The 19,376-nt window shown below is 41.2% G+C and overlaps 1 protein-coding gene across 6 annotated transcripts in view; it reads right to left on the reverse strand.

Moving 5' to 3' along the window:
- Nucleotides 1-391: 391 nt before the first annotated feature.
- myo9aa (myosin IXAa) overlaps nucleotides 392-19,376 on the reverse strand; it is a 103,531-nt gene continuing 84,546 nt past the window's right edge. For 5 of the 6 annotated variants that reach the window (XM_008404691.2, XM_008404694.2, XM_008404693.2 and 2 more), the window contains 19 exons: nucleotides 17,761-19,269; nucleotides 16,993-17,086; nucleotides 16,578-16,793; nucleotides 14,694-14,791; nucleotides 14,457-14,587; nucleotides 14,132-14,355; nucleotides 13,924-14,040; nucleotides 13,642-13,830; nucleotides 12,285-12,335; nucleotides 12,053-12,164; nucleotides 9,451-9,509; nucleotides 9,098-9,290; nucleotides 8,891-9,019; nucleotides 8,675-8,780; nucleotides 6,801-6,932; nucleotides 5,506-5,629; nucleotides 3,501-3,709; nucleotides 2,690-2,832; nucleotides 392-1,872 (listed from right to left, as the gene is read on the reverse strand). In XM_008404691.2, coding sequence (XP_008402913.1) covers nucleotides 1,361-1,872; nucleotides 2,690-2,832; nucleotides 3,501-3,709; nucleotides 5,506-5,629; nucleotides 6,801-6,932; nucleotides 8,675-8,780; nucleotides 8,891-9,019; nucleotides 9,098-9,290; nucleotides 9,451-9,509; nucleotides 12,053-12,164; nucleotides 12,285-12,335; nucleotides 13,642-13,830; nucleotides 13,924-14,040; nucleotides 14,132-14,355; nucleotides 14,457-14,587; nucleotides 14,694-14,791; nucleotides 16,578-16,793; nucleotides 16,993-17,086; nucleotides 17,761-19,269 — 4,348 coding nt within the window. In that variant the 3' untranslated portion in view covers nucleotides 392-1,360. The remainder of the gene's footprint in view (nucleotides 1,873-2,689; nucleotides 2,833-3,500; nucleotides 3,710-5,505; nucleotides 5,630-6,800; nucleotides 6,933-8,674; nucleotides 8,781-8,890; nucleotides 9,020-9,097; nucleotides 9,291-9,450; nucleotides 9,510-12,052; nucleotides 12,165-12,284; nucleotides 12,336-13,641; nucleotides 13,831-13,923; nucleotides 14,041-14,131; nucleotides 14,356-14,456; nucleotides 14,588-14,693; nucleotides 14,792-16,577; nucleotides 16,794-16,992; nucleotides 17,087-17,760; nucleotides 19,270-19,376) is intronic. The other variant, XM_008404695.2, reaches the window with a different exon arrangement.

Below are 19,376 nucleotides of genomic sequence, written 5' to 3' on the forward strand. Positions count from 1 at the left end.
TAGACTCCAATTACCAACATCTGGAGAAATGTACCTTGTTCCATTTTGAGCAGGTGTTTTTGAAGATTCTCACCATTTCTTTATGGAAATTTATTTAAAAAGTATGTTTGACAAAATGAGACTTGATACCGAAGTACCATATCTACTTTTATGAGTGATGATTCTTAAACATAGATGATGCATTAGATATTTAACAAACTACATTCCACTGAGGTCTTTTACTGATATTTTGCAATACCAGCCTCAATAATCTTGATCAGGATATTTCCCATTATGTCTTTCTTCTTCTTGAGGTGTGAAAAAGTTAAGGGGAATTATGTGCCGATTTGTGCAATTAGAAAAACAAGTTTGACTTGATGTATGAGCTGGAGAAATGCAACAGCAGAAAAAATGTCCTTAAATACAAGCAGATTCTTTAATAAAGACAGAAGACGATGTGATTTTATACTCTTTCTTGGTTGCTATTGACCAAAATGCTCCAGACACAGGAAGTGGATGAGTAACAGTTGCATTTGTCTGCTATGCCGTACATAAGGCCTGTACAGTACATTACTCATGTTGTACGGCTGTAAAACAGTCGAATGCAAATATCCTGTTGGCGGTCTGACATTCCTAAAAAGCTGGGATCCCATTGGCTGGAATACACACCAGCTGACTTGGTCCCTTCAATTGGTAGCGGCATTTCACCCTGTTAGTGAGGGGCGGCGGGTTTGTGTGGGGAAGCAGCACAAACTTAAAACACATGAAGTGGTTTTTGTCTTTCACACTCATACGTCCAGTCTTGATCTGCACATGCTCAAAATATGAACATCCCGACCCAGGATACTCAAAAAAAAAAGAAAAAAAAAAAAGATAAATATTATACTTCAACTACCCAGCAGGGGCAGGTGTTCCAGCTTTGTACAGTATTTATACCTGTATATTATAGGCCATAAAGCATTTCTGTGATAATAAAATTTATTAAATAAGAAAAAAAAAAAGTCTTGTAATAAGAGTGTCCACTGCTGACACTGATTGTTTTAAACTGTAAACCGATTAAGAAGCTAATATTTAGGAGCTTAGAGTCCAGTGAACATTGGCGATGTCTGATGGGAGTGTGGGTTTTTGCCCGTTAAGAGGAAATATAAATCTTTAGGTCTCTAACTGTAACATTCTCTGATAAGTTTTTTTTTTTTTTTTCCATATTCCAACATTCCCTTTTCCCTGTCCTGCTGCTCAGTCTCGCCCCTTGTGGTGCAGAGGACAGAGCTGCCAAGGCACTGTACTGTGAAAGCATGGTGGCAGTCGCGCCCTTCTTGCCTCCCTCCGTCTTCAACAAACAGAGGCCGAAGGTATGAGTGCTTTGGTGTTCCTGCGTCCTTCATACCATGAATTCATTACTACCATACAATACAAGGTGCTGGGGTATGTCCGGAGGATCCCTGCCAGGCCCGCCACCGTCTCTGATGTTCCTCGAGGCAGAATGTCTGGCACCTTTGAGTTTCTGCTTGCCCTTCTCTGGATTGTAAGTGCCGCGGCTGGTGAACTGCGGCCTCTCGTCGTAGGCGTCGTCCTGCTCCCCCGTCAGGCTGCCGTCAAAGCTGTCCGACCGAGAGGACTGAGACGCGTTCAGGGGCGGGGCCTGAGAGCGGGCCAGACTGGAGCCCACCCCAGGAGCCTTGGAGTGGAAACGAAAGCGGCGAGTGGCGGCGGAGGAGGAGGAAGACGAAGAGGACGACGGGTGGAAGTGCGATGAGGAGGAGTAGGAGGAGACGGTGGAATAAGAGTCGGCCGAGTCCAGGGAATCGGGCTGCCGTTGGGGCGGGGCGCGTCGTCGGGAGTCCTTCCTGTCGGGTCTGCGAGGCCATGGGGAGGAGATCCTTGGACCTCTCTCTGAAATGACACCAGAAGGTCAGATACTCTGTAAGGAGCCGTAAATGGTTAGAAATCATTCATTTAAATTGGACCCAGGCGTTGTGTTCGAGTCCAATCCGACTCAACTAATTCATTTTAATTACAAGTCCGTGCCTGAAGTAAACCAGACATATTTTAATTCAGACTTTATTTTTAGACCATAATTTGATTCTTAAGTAAAGTATCTTTTCACAACTCTAGCTTTTGCTTACCGTCTACCAGCTCCATTTTGAAGCTTGTTGTAACCGCAGGGTGAGTCAAGAGCAAATCATCTGGGATGTGTGACTGATAGGAGAGGAGCAGGGCCAAATTTCAGGGTCTGGGCCATAAATCTAAACTCTAATTTACAGATGTTTGTTTTTATATACACTCTGTTGGTTGTTTATAAATGTTTTGTTTTTTTTGTTTTGATTTAAAAGTATTTGTAGTTTTCAATTAGTTTTTTTTTTTTTTGCTTGTTTGTTTTGTACCTCACTGGATCCCGCAGCCAAGAAGTGCCAAAAACGACTGTCAGCAGGATTTTAAATGCTTGTTTGCTGGGTTAAAGAAACAAAGATGCATCATTATGCATCACATTCCTGCGGTGAAAACAGCAAGGTACGTTTTTGTTTATTTCGTTTTCCGTTTATTTCGTTTTCCGTTTATTTCGTTTCGACAAGTTTTCACTGTGATCTGGACAGAAAACCTCGAACTCTGCCCAAAACCTTGAGCTGGGTGGCTGCCATACAGCCTTACACTATGAAAACATGCAAGCTGCAGTACGATTATTTTTTGATTTTGCTGCAAAATGACATACCAGAGAAGTCGGAAATGGTTTCCTCTGAATCCACATTGAGGTTTTCTGAGCTGTCAGCCGTACCGATGGAGGCTTCAGACTCCAGGGTCTCGTCATCTGAAGCTCGCGGCTCCAGTGCCAGCATCTCCACAGTCAACTCCTCTCTGTTACGAACATTTCACCAGGAACATGAGCAAACATCATCACAAACAAATAAATTATTTGTTCTTTATTCTATACCGAGAGTGCCTAATCCAAGGGTGTTCAAAGTGGAGCCATTTATTTTTGCGGACAATTTGAGAATGCATTTGGACAAAGCTCTGACTTTTAAATCAAAAGCTACTTTGAAAAATGTTCAACGCAACTAAAAGTTATCATCTTTTCCAAGCTTTCTGGTTTCTTTATTTTCATGGTAAATGTAGCCCCATCTACTCATTGAGTTATTTAAACTATGCCTTTGTGCACCAAAATGTGCTTTTAATAGCTGTATTGCAACTTGGCTAAATCCAGCAAGTGTTTTCAAACTAAGGCTGATCCTGTTTTTATTGCTGAGAAGACAAAATATTTTTCAGTTTTCTTCAAATGAGCAAAGAAAAAAAATCCGATTCCTAAAAAGAGAAAAAATCTAATTATTTTATTAAAACAGCTCATGCCCAATTTGTTGTTGAGTAGGTAGAAAAAAAAAAAGTTTTTGGTGATTTTAAATCTTAAAATTATATTTGCTTTGCCTGAGTTTTGAGCTGACAATTTTGGCCCACGTGACAAAAAAGTTTGTACACCCCTGGTCTAGTCTGTTCTGGGTCATTAACCAGTGATCCAAAATAAGACCAACTTCTTCTTCTGCAGGTTTTCAATCTGCTCTGTCAGCACTCTGTCCTCCTGCTGCATGGCGGCCTGCTGGTGCTCAGAGATTTCCACGAGTGACTCTGCCCCCTCTTCGCCACCACTCTCCTCCCTCGCTGCGTCGGCTCTGAACGGCAGCCGAGGACTGGGCGGAGGCGACGGCATGTGGTAGGTCAGCCGATGCGCTTGACCTTTTCCCTGAGGATCACATCAGCAGCACAAACACACGGCCTTAAAGATGCTGTCCAGTAGTGTATTTTTTGTTTATCGACCACTGAACACAGACAATAAAAAAAAAAAAAAAAAAAAAAAAAACAGCAGAGGAAGGGAGTATGGATTTCCACGCAGGAATTCACAACACACAACATTTTGGAAAAACATCCTAATTGAAAACATTCTGGTTATTGTGCCATTTGTGTGTTTTGGTTGGTGACATCACAAGAGGCACAGGAACGGAGCTGATCAGCCTGGATTGGTAATAATTTAGTAACAGATTGTGAGTCATTTGCATTTTGCGTCGCAAGGGCTTCATCTTTATATGTCTGAATCTGATGAGTTGTTGCAGAAAACATTAACTGTACCATTTAATTCTGATAAAAGCTGGTTAGAAATTATTTCTGAAGATCTTTGGTAATCTAATTTTGTCAAATGTTTCTGAAAATCATGTAGTTTTCTATAAGAAACTTTTTTTTCAGATGCATAATATACAACTAAGCACGTTTTATGGATTAATATTAAAAACAGGAATGTAAAAAGAAAAATAAAATGAATAAAAGTAAAAAATTTATGTTCTCATTCAAACCTTTTTATTGTCTTTTGCCTTTTGTGATGTCACCAGAAGTATCTGGATACGTCAGCTCGTTTTTAGCAAACCAGGTCAATAACACAGTAAAACAACTAACCCTGAAATATTTTAGAGATGAACTAAATCTTGGATTTATTAGAATGATTTAATAGAATAATAAATAAAAGTAGCTTTGATTCTGTTATCTCAACACTTTTTATCCCTCAGAAACAGCAGCAATACATTTTCACATAGAGTAACTGGACTACATGAAGTCTATAATATATATGTAAACAACTTAACATTACTGCACCACAGGGAAGATTTGCACACCAACTTTACCGTCTTGGATGTTTTGGCCAGCTTTAAGGAAAAGCAACAAAAGAATTCAAGTTTTTTTTTTGTTATTATTCTCTAGTTTCTCAAGAAGAAGTGAACAGAAAATATGCTTCCATTTAGAAATCAAATGAACGAAATCAAAAATTAAAGAAGCTAGATGGAGGGAAAGCAAGTGGTGATCTTTGTTCACACTTTGTTTCGGAGAAAGGAATGTGAAAAAAAAAAAATCTCCCTCCACTTTTCTGATTAGACTCCAACCTTCACCTAAATTCAGAAAAGACGTTTTTCATACAAGAAGCATTAAGCAAATATAATCGGAGTCGGCCCCTTGACTGCATAATACTAATTTAACCTTAAAATAATGTAACAGAATATCGCTTGAGAAAAAGAAGAATGTAAGTGGATTTGAGTTGGTCTTCAACGTTTCTTCTGCATTATGTTACTTTCCTTTTGCTGCACTAAATTAATAACTACATCTCCAGGTTTGAATTTGTTAATAAAATTATTTATTCCAGCGCAGCTATGGATGTCAAGTAAAATCATCTTTTTGCCCTCCAACGTTGGGGCAAAAGGACATGATGTAACCAAACATGCAACGCGTCTATACAGATTATTGTGCAAAGTACGATAACTCTCCTTAACTTAATCCAGACATTTCATAAAATAGGACAAGGAACAAAAAGGTCAACACAAAATGATGATTTACTGATCTAAACCTCAGTAGCATATGCTGATATATTTCACATCTGTCAATGCAGGTTTAGAGTAAAGGACGTAAGCTTTAAGAGGAAAGAAGCTGAGAACTATGATGGATTAATTATCATACGTCAGGCAGACGTGTTCACAGATCGATCATCTTGCTTGATCTCACCATCGATCGACGAATGAGGCTCAGTTTCGACTTGGCCTTGTTCTCAGCAAACTCCAGTGTATTTATGTCCTTTAGGCGAACTTTGTACTTAGTCATCTGTTCACAAATGATGAGCTCCACACACCTGCACAGTGAGGTGAAAAGAAAAACCTCTGAATAACTGGGTAAACGATATGAACACCGATTCATCTCTACAAAAAAAAATATATATATATAACGTTATTTTACTGAACAAACAACATGATGCAAGTCATTTCATCAGCATTTAGACACATGTAACACGAAGCTGCTACTGACTACTGACTTCACCTTTAGTCTCTTCCCGTTCATCTGTCCTTATTTTTATCTATCTGATGATCTGGCTAGGCTGGATTGGTGCCTCATTGTTCTCACATGGAATAGATTAATTAAATTGAACATCCTCTCTCCATCATTTTCCTCAGAGTCATGCGTGTCCACATCACACTTTGCAGAAAACCCAACTAACATCCACGGTAAAAACTAAGGAGGATTTCAGCTCCATTGTTTTGTTTTAGAAAACAATGGAGCATGTTTATGGACATGATAATCATCTGTATCTAGTACGTTCATTTAATTATTTAAATCTGAGTGCAAGAAGAAAAAAAAAACGCACAACAGATTCCAGGTTGTAATTTATTAAACAAAGAATAAGTTAATGTTGGAAAGAAAGGAGGATGTGGAAAAAACTAAGAACTTCCTTTCTGACTCCTTGGGATTTAAGACGAGAAAGGAGCAGCTAATTATAAGCACTTGATTAATTTTGGTGTGTGTTGTCAGAGTAATGTTATGTGGTCATTTTTTATTTTAACTTGATTTATTTATTTTTTTTAAGTTTTAGGTTACGTCTGAAATAAAATTGTGCTAGTCTCTATAATCATTTTACTTTTTAATAACTGCTTGCATTTCATAATCTATTCTAGAATAAAACTGTTTGAAAGTACAGAAATTATTGCTCAAATTCAGACCATTTTATCTGTCAAAAGTTCAAGAATTCAACTTAATGTAGGTATTTATGTTTCACACAAATTATTTCCCATCATTGAATTTCTGACACGGTCAAACCAAATAACCATCATCATGACATTTCATCAAGCACGCACACCTCAATATTTATCATATTTCATATTTCCTTGACATATTTACAAGAGTTCTTGAAGTTGAATTCAAATACTTTTAAAATCTGATAAAAAAAAAATAATTTTTTTTTTTGACATGTAAAACTTATTTTTCCCACAGCTGTATTTTGTGAAACATGTGTGTGTGCGCGTTCTCACGCTGTGGTCTTGCTGATGTCCTGGACGCTCTGCATCGGGTCGGTGGTGTCCGGGCAGCGAAGGATGCAGGGAGCAAAAACGATGGCCAGGGCATTAGCCGACATGCGGTTCGTTTCCTCTTGCAAAGAGATCCTGGGAGCAGAAAATCCACCGTTAGATCAGATCATCGCTCATCAGTCGGGCCTTAACGCTCGTGTAACTGAGATGCTTTTATAAACAACCACGTGCGACGTCTGCAGGGGTAATGGCACAGCTTTACTCAATAGGACTAATTCCATTAGACAGCTGAGGTTTCATTAAACACTTAGCCGAAGAGACGTTATTTAGAAAACTTCCGCCAAGAAAGCAGCCTCCCCTTTAGCGTCAAAGAGATCGTCAGTGTTTACATCCATCTATGGTGACAGGAAGTAGCTGTAATGTGTAATAAGTATCAATATTATAGAACAAAAGTAAAGAGAATAAATGAGAGATAAACAGATGTTCAAATAGTTGATACTGGATGAAATCTGGCAGATATGAAAACTGGATTTTCTTTCTGTTAAGAAAAAAAAAAAAAAGAGTGGTCCCACTCCACTGTCGCCACAGATGCAGATGACCGACACTAATCCTTACCCCTCCTTAAATACACAACTTTTTTTTATCAATTACCACTGTTTTATCAGGAGATTTTGTTTTTTTAATGTGTTATAATCTGGATGTAATTGGGATCAGAACATAACTATGCATCTTTTAAATGAATTTGGACTAATTTGGGCTCGGTGTAACTGTGTGAATTATAGCAGCTCTGCTAACTGAGATCCATTGTAATTTGGTGCAACATAAATAACCTGAACTGGACCTGGTTCATCTCCAACACTCATCCACACGGCCTTCAAGAACTATTCCTTTTTTTGTCATATTACAGCCACAAACTTTAATGTATTTCTATCAGATTTCTCTGTGAAATAGAAAGAAAATGATACTCAGCGTCCTTTTTTGCAAATGACTTAGTGAGCATGTATTCAATCAAAAAAAGTGAATACTTTTGCCACCTTTCTCTGCAATGACAGCTGAAACTCGGCGTATGGTTCTACCAGCGTTCGACATCTAGAGCCTGAAGTTTTTATCCCTTTCTTCAAGATTACTGAACAATCTGCCCACTGAAGGCGACTCTTCACCCCAGTCTTCTGCAGCCTCTCACAGATTCTCCTCCACTGTTGCTCTTTCTTAACAAAAACAAGCATACCCACAGCATGATGCTGTTACCACCGTGCTTTACAGTAGGAATGGCTAATTCATGGTGAAGTGCAGTGTTATTTTTTCTGCCATATGAAGAATTTTGAAGTAGTGATGCTGCTGTGTTTATATAGATATTAAATATAGCAGTTGACTATATTTACCACTTAGACGAAATCGATTTCAGCTTAATATTTTAAAAAACCATTCAACACATTAGAGACTAGTTTGTGTATGTCTACAATTCTTTAAAATTCAACTGAAATATAAAAGCATTAAATAAATTCAGGGGGTGTTTTCAGGGCCAGACTTAGAAAGATATGGGCTCCTGGGCTGGAGCCAGATTTGGGGCTTAGTCTGGGATCTGCAAACATCAGTGGATCTGAATTGATGCATAGCTTGATGCTGTTCCCCGAAAACATACTGTAACTTCACAATTTTCACAAACATGAATATTGCCTTTTTCATGCATTTCGTATTCTATGACTCATGTCAAATAAAGTTTGCTGGAAAAAAAGAAGTATTGATTAAACAATAACACAGTTTTTGAGCCACCCCAAAAATTGCCGCCCTGGTCTACTGCCTTTGTAAATAATTTTCTGACGCAGGATGTTTTACTTTTGTGAACAAAAGAAAGGGAAAAAGAAATGGTTTCTGACCTGACAAGATGAAAAATGAGGCGCTCCAGAGTGTTCAGGTGAGTTCTGCTGAGCTGGTCTATGACGGAGTAAACCCCCCGGATCATTTCCTTCTTGTCCTGCAAACCTAGAAGCCAAATCTCTGTTTACAGCTCCAGAAAACAGAAGCACGTCTGTCTCATAATCCCCGATGAGACGCAACTCAAAGACTAAACTGCGCTGGTGCTCGGCACTCACTCATTGCTCGGATGAACTCCTCGTACAGCTCAAACGTCATCAGCGGGTTGGGCAGGTCCCTCAGCCACTGCTTGAAGACGCTGGCGATAACGTGAATGTTGTAGTCGTCCAGATTCATGCTCTCCACATCTGCGAGGCCAAACGGTGGAAGTGTTACACATCCTTTTTGATCACGCCACCTATGTAAAGTTTCTTGCAGCCGTTTACCCGTGTCAAGCGCTAGCTTGAGCTCCTTGATCTTATTGGTGGAGCCGGACTTCCTGTAAATTCCCTCGGTGTAGAGGCCGTGCATCTCGATGTAGTTGATCAGCTTCTCCACCACCAGAGGAACCGTCCGCTCGTCGTTAGTCAGACGAGCGACCTCCACTCCGAACTGTCTGGTCGACAGCTCTGGATCAAACTGTCCACACACAAACATAAACGCATGAAAAAAAAAAACACACATTGACAGCCTATCTAGAATGACTTCAGTAGGCTGCGAAACAAACCATTTACTTTGTGGAAAACACGATTAATGTCACGGGAGGTGATCGTGACATAGCTGAATATGGCCGACTCACCTTCTTGCTGCATTTGGTCGTCTTCTGGCAGCACTTTCTGTGGCAGGCGTACCGACACACTGGATGGACACAACCAGACAGATCAAACAAGTCATTCCCATTATCCACAGAGAGGCAGTGTCTCCTCATTATTCACTTCAAGTTGACAAAAGCAACAAAAATCTATTGCTTAAAGGAACAAAGTGGCATTGGCTGGCACGAAGAAAACATCCTGTGGGAAGAAAGGAAAAGCTGTGTGAAAAAAGAAAAAAAAATCTCCTGAGACACGGAGCCGCAGACCTCATGAGTCCAGTTGAAAACAATCTGATTAGGGAATGAGGAGGGAGAGGAGGCAGAGCCTGACCACTGAGGCCTGTGTGTGTGTTCATCACGCTCACAGCCTGTGTGTGTGTGTGTAAGGGTTGTTGGCGCTTGTCAGGAAAAAAAAAGTAGGTTTCCTTGATTTCAAACAATTGATTTGCACACATAATGTGCTGATGAGTTCATCTTTTTCCCATCTGGGCAAGCTGAAAGTTGCTTTTTTCTTTTTACTTTTGCTCACAAAAGTAAGAAATGCCACAGTAATCACACCACTGCTGATTACTACAATCAGACAGCTGCAGCGTCTGCTGGCGTTCTCACTGAAACCAGGAGGACAGAGCACATCACCCCAGCTCTAATGTCTTCTCCATGTAGACCACAGAACATGTTTTAAAAATACTTCTGTTAATGCAGTGGTTCCCAAACTTTTTCTCCTGGGCTCTTAGAGGATTCTTAGAGACTCCCTGTCTCTAACATTTTTGGGGGCAAAATGAATGTACGCAGCTGGACATAGACAACATCAGTAGCCTACAGGCTGCTTGTTATGCTTACGGTGCTGTATGGATATTAGCTAGCTAGTCATCTTTTAGCTAACATTACCTGCATCCAACAGCTTTACTCAACAGTCAGTTTGGGGGAAAAACTGAAACGTTCTTTGCGTTTTGCTGCCATGATTCTAACACCTGCATAGCTCTGCACAGCAGCAGCAGGTCTCCTTCACTGCCACACAGGTCTAAACCCAGTGCAAGTGACTTAGCGCTCATGTTGCATTTAAAGGGGGTTTGGACAAACAGGTTATGACATGTTAACAACGGATTAAACAGTTTTAACTGCTGATAAAAGTGACAGAGGACAAAGATATGGGAAGTGTGGAAGCCCCTACTGTATCAAATTGACATAGAATGGCCAACTCTCTGTTATTCCTAAGATAAAAACCCAGCGCATACAGCATTTATGTTTTTGTTTTTTTTTCCATCCAGACGGCTTCCTGCGCCCCTCTGCAATGGCATGGCGCCCCCCCCTAGGGGGCGCGCCCCACAGTTTGGGAACCTCTGTGTTAATGTATAAATCACTGCTTAGCAACAAAATGCATTAAAGACCTGCTGTTGTATCAGCCTTCCAGACCGCTCAGGTCTTCTGGTTCTGCTCGGCATCCCCAGAACCAAACATGGAGAAGCAGCATTCAGTCCTTATTCAACACTAATCTCGAGCAGACTTCCTTTAAATCTAAACTAAAAACCCCAACTGATAAAGTTGCCTATGATTAGTATTAAGTAGAACATTGATGTTCTACTTAATACTAATGTATTGGGTTGTTGTAAAAGCATATTTTAGTAATCGAGTACTTTATAGATTATTTTTTACGAATAATCTGATCTCTCTCTCAGACAATTTAACAATTCTTATTGGTCCCCCAAAACATCATAAAACAGCGAAAAATTCAACCCCATGCTGTTAGCACTTAGCAACAACTCATAGGCAGAAGTGACAGCGCTGCCCACCACAAATAATGACCCGGGCGGAATGCGGTGCGCTAAATAATAAAATACAATTTAACGAAGCTTCGAAGTAGATAAATGATAAATTTGGTAATCGAGGTACTCGCATCATTTAAGGAATTGTTACAGCCCTACATTGATCCGTATATTTTATATGATGATTTTAGATGATACCATTTGTCAAAACGTAATGTTGGTTGTTGCATAATTGGTTACTATGATGTAAAACTATTTGAACTGCAAAGTTGCTGAATGTGGTATACAAATACACTTGACCTGAAATGTGACAGCTTGTTAACTGGAAAAAGCTTTTTCTTCCATCTGCATTTTTAACTGATCAACTATAGATCCTCCTGTCAATCATCCTGTCAGATTATTAAATTTAGCCTCTGATCTGCCAAAAAACCCCCAAAAAATAATAATCTTTCAGTTCTTCAAATGGATCAAAATAAAAAACTGTGGTAGTTTTCAGCTTACAAACACTAAACCCAAGAGCATCTCCTTCAATGGCATTTACGCGTCATAAAAAAAAACCAAAACAAAAAAAAAACTTCGGTGTCTAAACAATTAACTTTTTCCCCCGTGTAATATTGAAAGCATTTTTCCTTCAAGGAAACTGCAGGACATTTTTTGTGGGTGAAAATTCTTAAAAAAAAAAAAAAAAAAAAGGAAGTAATTAAAAACTGAACAAATCTCAAGAGAAAACAGCAATCGATATCAAGACAAAGCAAATGTCTCTATTATTTTTTTAAAATATGTAAAATATATTATCTTGATGTTGGATATTTCATCTGCAGACTCACATTTGCACACACAGGCGCGATCCATCATCCAGATGAGAGAAGAGCAGTATTCACAGTATGTGGGGATGCTGTACTGAGTGGACTTGAAGATGTGTCCATTATGTTCTTCTACCTGAAGAGGGCAGCAAAGCGTGTTTATTGTTAAACCTCTTGACATTTAACACTGTAAACAAGGACAACTCGGATGGTGCTATTGCAAGTAGGCACTAAACGAGAGACTGAAGAGACTCACGATATCGGTGTCCTTTTTCCTTCGCTTTTTACGTTCAGGCTTAGGAAGCGGCTACATTAGAAAAAAAAACAAAAAAACAGATAATTCTTTTTGGCTAATAGATATTTTGTGTCTAAACCTTCGAAAAGTCACAGCTGTGAATAGATTATAAAGTAGAGACGTCCACAGAATCCAATAATTTTAAGCAAACTTGGCCTTCATCAGTGATCTGTCGTTTAGAAACACAAAAATTAGATTTTTTTTCAGACCAGCGAATACTCCACATGCTAATAGATTGTGCAAACAACAATGCTCTTTGATGTGAATGGTTTATCTAATTAAAGAGTTAATGTAAAGTTGGTTATATCTGGTAATCATCAGGGATTTACAGATGAACACACTGAACCATATCAGTGGTTCATTCTGGCCACCAGAGCAGCACATGAGCAGATAATAGGAAGGCTGAACAAAGGACGTCAAAATTCAATAATGCTGGATTTGAACATGTTAAAGTAAGGCTCTACGTTGTCCAGGGAATGCTGCTTTAAACATGCTAGCTATGCTAACAAAGTGCTAATGATGCTAAAGACTTCAAAAGACGCCTCATTTTGTCTTTAACGCAGAGCTACCTCTGCTCATAATTTAAATATTTAATGACTGTTAATGATGAGAAGCTTTTAAAAATATTTTTCATCTTGCTCTTGAATTATTATTCTTATATTATGTTTTTTTAAAAACCTGTCAGGTAGTCGGATAATCCCATCTTCTCTGCCTAAATCTATTGATTATTGAAGGGCAATAGTGTACAGACTTCATAATCTGTACTCTTTTGGTTGAATGTATTTTTTATTTCCACTTTGGTTTTATGTGGCGTTTAGTTTTTAGCCAAATGCGCTTTTTGAGAGTCCATTTCATTTTTGTTTTTGGTTGTTTTGTTTATTTTGTTTTCCAGTTCCAATGTTAAGTTTTCTTTTGAAAATAAAGTGTATCTATTTTTGGCAGGATGTGCTTGCATTATTACGTCATTAACGTTACATCGGTTTAAAATGTTCTTCAAACAATATTATCGTTAATCGCAATAATTTTTGAGATAATCGCTCAGCAAAATCTGTTGTGACAGACCTGGGTCCACATGACATAATATATAAGATAACTTGAGTAGAATAATAAGAATAAGAAGAATAAAAAATATTTTTAGAGAACATGAATTCTTTTTTCTATGAAAGAAATTGGGATTACTACCACTGCACAAAATTTGCTAGAAAAATTCAGCCATCTCTTCAAAAAAATAAATAAATAAATAAATAAATAAATAAATAAATAAATAAATAAAGGTTTTCCAGTCCTGCCATCCAAGTAAAATTCCCCAAACTATTACCTTGCTGAGAGCGCCGTCCATCAGTTTGTACTCCGTCATGAACTCATCCAGGAAAACTTTAAATGTGTTGACCCAAACTTTGACGGGAGGCTCCCTCCAGTCCCTCTGCTCCTGCCGCATCGTTTTTTCCAGGATCTGCTCAAACAGAGCGTGAAGGTCTTTGTAGCGGATGCTCTTACCGTCATCCATCTGCAGAGAAAACACAGGAAGAGCCAACAAGGCATTACATTTAAGAAATACAGCTTCCAGGATAAAATGCATGTAAGGGATATAATGGTTTACTGCAAGCGCTGTAGAGTAGGAGTTGAAGATGTTCAGGCGGAACTCCTTCAGCGCCTTTTTGAAGACGACGTCCACCATGGTGTCCTTCTTACTGTCCTCAGTCTCCAAATCATTGATCTAAAGTACAACGTATCATCACAAACAACAGAATTTCACCTGCATTTTAGTGTATAACTCCGTTTTACGCACACACGTGACTAAGCTGTACCTTTTTTAGGAGGAAGTCGTTCATGCTCCTGTAGTCGTTGATGCAGGAGAGGATCTGCAGCGCGTCGTTCTGCCACTGGGCCGGCTCCACCGCCACGCTGCTGATCTTCACGCTCCTCCTCCGCTTCACCTTGGGGGACGGCTCCTTGTTCTCCTTCAAGTCCCTGAAGCCTCGGTCCACAGTCGGGTCAGGACTGCAGGGAGGCGACATGTTCTCCTGGCCCGCTGCATGAAACAGTGACACTTTGTTATGACAAGAATGAAATGAAACACGACAGCGGGATAAAAACACAAACAACAAAGAAGAAGAAAAAAAGACATCTCACCATCCCCCAGGAGCGGTCCAGTTTCTCCATAGTCTCCATCCAGCGAATCAGCCCCGCAGATCAGCTTCTCTCTGGACGTCTTCTTATCCCCGTACTTCGATTTGCCCCAGAAGCGCATCTTCCCACGAACCCTGAACCATCCAAAAGAGAAACTTTTAACACATCTAAGACCAAAGAGATAGGAGTAAATTCTAAATAAATTTCTTAAAAACAGACAGGTGCACTTCAACAACAAACCTTCCGTCTTGTGAATGTTTGTGCATCGACTCCACTTTGACTAGATCTCCTGATGACATGGCTTTGTGGAGCTTTTTCTGCTCCTCTGAGCTCAAGGGCTGAAAGGTGGAGAGATAAAATGTCAAATACATAAACAAATGTTACAAATGAAGCTTTAGTTCCACAAAGTCTACAAAATTCAGTCATGGCCTTAAGTTTTTCAGAAAATCTGCACGTAAAAACCAGGAAGGAGAGGCTGCTAAAATACTTATTAAAAGTCTAATGAACCTCTTAAATCTAGGTGTGGGGTTCCAAAAAAGTAGCTTAATGAAAGATCTAAGTAATAATGCCTCCATCAACAAGGTGAGGAATCAAGGTGTTCAACAAAACAGTGATAAAAAACGGACGAAAGATTGTAAAATTAAGAATTCAGCCAAATTGATCAGGAAACTCAGAATTTAACTGAGCATTATTATTTATCCAGCAGGTCAAAGACTGTAAGTATTGACTCTTAAATACATTTGATGTACTTATAAACCAAAATGGTAGCAAGGAAAAACAAACGTATAGCATAGAAACGTCTGGCCATGACTGAAAATTTACACTAAAAAAAAAAACAATATTCCACCAGGAGATGGCGCCGTCCTACTGCTGAAAACATTGATTCAATTTGTAAAAATTTAGCAGTACTTTAAAACTGCAACCAAACTGAAAATCGTACAATATGTGAATAAAAGGCAGTTTAAAAACAAAGGAAAGAGAAATAATTTGTTAAGCGCAGGCAGATTACATTCCGTTTAAAGGTTTTCCAAAGTCTGATTAGTGAGGAGAGAGAAAGTGTATGAGTCACATGCAAACATGGCTAATTTCGGAGAAACACCAAGAGAACCAGCAGCTGTTAGGAAGAAGATAAACAGCAGCAAACCTCTGTGAAAATACATTTACAATGAGTCCTACACATCGCTAAGATAAACAGATTGACTATACTGCTGCTACATTCCTGTCTTCAAACACTAAAATCGACATTTAAAACAAAAGCAAACAAATGGTTTTAAGTAGAGATTTTCAAATAGATGAGGTGTCTGATTGGAAATGTCAATCAGTAGCTGGAAGAGTTAGAAGAGGCAAATCTGCTTCTGTTTTTCCTGCCCATATGTGACATAGCAGAGATTTTCATGGCAGTCTGAAAGGCCCAAATCTGATATTTTAACAAAAGAAAAATCATATTTGTGCCACTTCCATAAGTGATACGTGAGACATCCACACTTCTGCTCCAGAAAAAGCCAGAGGTGATAAATCAGGATGTAAACAATGGCTGAAAATTATGATTCTGAACTTATGAAAGACGTCTGTGTCACTGAAGCATATCACACCACAATCCCACCACTCTCGGCTCTGACTACACATCAAAACACACTTCTCTAAGAAGCTGCAGCTCCACATTGCCATTAGTTGTACTTTCTTTTTATTAACTTTCTGTTGTGTGACAATATTGTCGACTCTCCCATTGAAGAATAATTTTAACACTGATCCATAAATGGCTCCAATGATTATTACTTTTGTAAACAACGCGCTGCTGTGTGACGTCAACGTTCTTTGTTTCGGGTCATAAACCGTTTACACGGAAGCCTGATTAAATTGCATTTAATTATCAGTATGAATGAAAACACACACACACACATTCAAAAAAAAAAAAAAAAAAAGATTTCAGTAAAAAAAATCAGAAGTGAGCATTGAGACCTGCTGTGTGAAAGTACCCTTACTGTGCTTTTAAAGAGGAAAAGCCAGAAATAAACTCAGTTTGAGGCAGAAGTGAGATGCAGATCGAGGCTGTTTCTACTGAGTGGGTTAGAAAAGCCAGAGAGAAGAGCAGAGAGGGGGGCACCGCTGGCCTGGAGGGGGTACCATGTCTGAGTCACTGAAGCAGGCCTCTCTCAGGCCCGCCTCTGTGGAGTTCTGCTTGGACAGCGGCAGAGTGTAGTGGCGTGGGCTGGTGAGGCTGTCGCCACCGTAGTCGTCCTCTTCTGAGTCGCCGCCAGCTGCGAGGCTGGAGGCGCGGGTGAGGAAGTCTGAGCGCGTCCGCGCCATTCTGGCTTTCTTTTTCTGGCCCGCGCTGCTGACCTGGAGTTTACCAGAGGTGAGAACAGCATGAGCAAAGAGTTCCTGCATGGGCCTCCGGCAGAGCACCGGCCAATAGTCTTCCCCGGATCCTTCAGCTCGGCTCAGCTGGAGTTGGAGCCGCCCTTGCAAGGTTCAGACATCCACAACACAAAACCTACACATATACAAACACATGCCATGTAAACAGCAGATTGCTTACATCCCGAGCCTTTGTTGCTTTAGACGGCTTCAAAGCTAGTGTGGGTCCTTCTCTGGGAACAGTCACAGCTTGTCCTTTAGCGTCGGCGTCAAATCTGATGGATAAAAGAGGCACAGACCTAAATATGAGTCTGCTAAATCCATCCATCCTGATCTATAGAGACATTTTTCCTCCACTGTTCTTTAGAAAATGGCTCAGGTTCTACCATACTGCGTCACGCAGCAGAGTCTCAATTGGACCAATGTTTCAGATGTTGGCTGAAACGTCCCGACATGAATTTGACCTATAAATTCTGGCTGGATGTTTTTGGTCATTGTTCTGCTGCGAGGTGAACCTTCGCTCCACTCTTAAGTCTTCTGCAACCTCTGATGTGTTTTACTATTATATTGTCTCTTTCATCTGTGGTTTTCTTCTAAGAACTGTTTTTTTGAGTGTACCTCTCATAGCTGTTCTGTAAACAGATTCTCCCACCTGAGCAATAAGTTTTTCAGCAGTCAAATTCAGATTAAGATGCTTATCAAAAAGCAGATAAATATGTTTTATTAATGTAAAATTAGTACTACAAAAAGAGTGTATATGTGCAAAAATTTTGCAGTTTTCATCAATGAATCTTAGAACTGCCGTGGCTCCTTTTTGCTAACGACGTAATTTTAGCAGGTGATCCTTTCAAAGCATATCAGAGTACTCAGATAAGGGCATTGCAAATCATTAACTGAAATCCACCATTAATTGGCACCATAAAAGATTAGAAAGGTAGAGCACACTCACGGGGTAAACGTCACTTTGTCGTCTGGGGAGAAGAAGATGTTTCCTGGTTTGTCAGCCAGACTCACTGATGTAACTTCCGGACTCTGTGGCTTCTTGCCGGCTACTCTCACCCCGACTCCTGCTCCGTTTCGGGTCTCCAGAGTGAGCTTAGGGGCCCAGCCTTCGGTGGCAGGTCGGTGGTCTTTGCGTCGCTCCGTAGGAGCAGAGAACGGTGGCAGGGGCAGATGGGCAGGACGGGAGCTCCCGTGAGTGCCTGTGGCGACCGGAGAGTGAGGCGGAGGTGAGGTGGAGTCTGACTGCGTTCTGCCGTGAGGAGCTTGACCCAAGGTCTTCTCAATCAGCAGAGAGCTGGGCCGGGGACCTTTGGTGGACGTGGAGGTTCTGGCAGAACCCGGCCCGGCCTGCCTGCTCTGCTGGATCCTGTGCAGGGCCTCTCCTCGCTGCTTCTCGAACATCTCCTTCTCATACCGGGCATACTTGATGCGCTCCTGCTCCAACACTTCCTTCTGCTTTCGTATCTGCTCCATCATCTCCTTCTCGTTCTGCTGCTGCTGGTTGCGCCGTCGCTCCTCCTTCTGCTCGTTCAGCTGCACCAGCTTCTCTATCACAGACTGGTCGGTCGTCGTTGACGAAGGCGGAGAATCGCCCGTCTGGGCGGCGGTATCTCTCAGGTCTACCGGAGGACGGATGATGGCACTCAGCTCGTTGCTTAGCGGGGTTTCTTTCTGCATGCTGATGACCACAACCACCGGGCGCCGTGACGACTCTCGTTTCTCTTTGAGAGGCTTTGCGGCGGTGGCTGTAGTTGCATCTTTGGGGATGACGCTGCCGCCCTCGCGAGCGGGGACGTAAAACGTGGGGAGGTAGTTCTGGATTTTGGGCGGATGTGGGTGAGCGGGTGGACTCTGGCTTCTTTCGGGGAAAGCAGCTCCAGCTTCCTGTGGTTGGGTTGGGTTTGATGAAACGTTCTCCACATTTGATTCAGGAGCAGCAGGTGGGACAGGGGAGTTGGGGTCCTCGCCGTCCATGGTCTCCTCCATAGCCTTGGGCGGCTCTTCGTCCATCATGAGAAGCTCGAAGCTGCCTTTGGAGCTCTCACTGTCAGGCGTGCCTTGGGGTGAAGGGAGAGACGGGCTAGCCGGCGGCACCAGCTCCAGAGACCAACGCTGCTCCTCGGAGGGAGACGAAGCTCCGCCGCTATTCGCCCGGACCTTCAGTAGCTCCAGGCTGAACTCGGCTTGCTCCAACTCCCTCATCCGCCGGTTCTCCCGTTTGGAGCGAGTGGTTTTCTGGGTATTCTCCTCCACAGTTCTCGCCCGATCCTGCGCCACCAAAGCTGACGATGGGACTGAGGAGTTTTCTTCGGTTTCTACTTCAGAGTTGCCGTCTTCTTCCTCGTTAGCGGTGTCCTTTAGCGGCGTCTCCTCCCGGGTGCTGAGATCCAGCCCCATGGTTCCTTCTACCAGGTCTTCCTCCTCCTCCTGTCGCTGTTCTCTCAATTTTCTGAAGCTGCAAATCGAGAAGTTCCAGCGTTACTTCAACGCTATGATGAGAATCTCAGAAATGAAAAGTGAACAACCAACTCCAGAGTTGAAGTTAGAAGTACAAAGCCTTGC

The sequence above is a fragment of the Poecilia reticulata genome, linkage group LG3, assembly GCF_000633615.1.
Source record: "Poecilia reticulata strain Guanapo linkage group LG3, Guppy_female_1.0+MT, whole genome shotgun sequence".
NCBI classification, from domain to species: domain Eukaryota; kingdom Metazoa; phylum Chordata; class Actinopteri; order Cyprinodontiformes; family Poeciliidae; genus Poecilia; species Poecilia reticulata.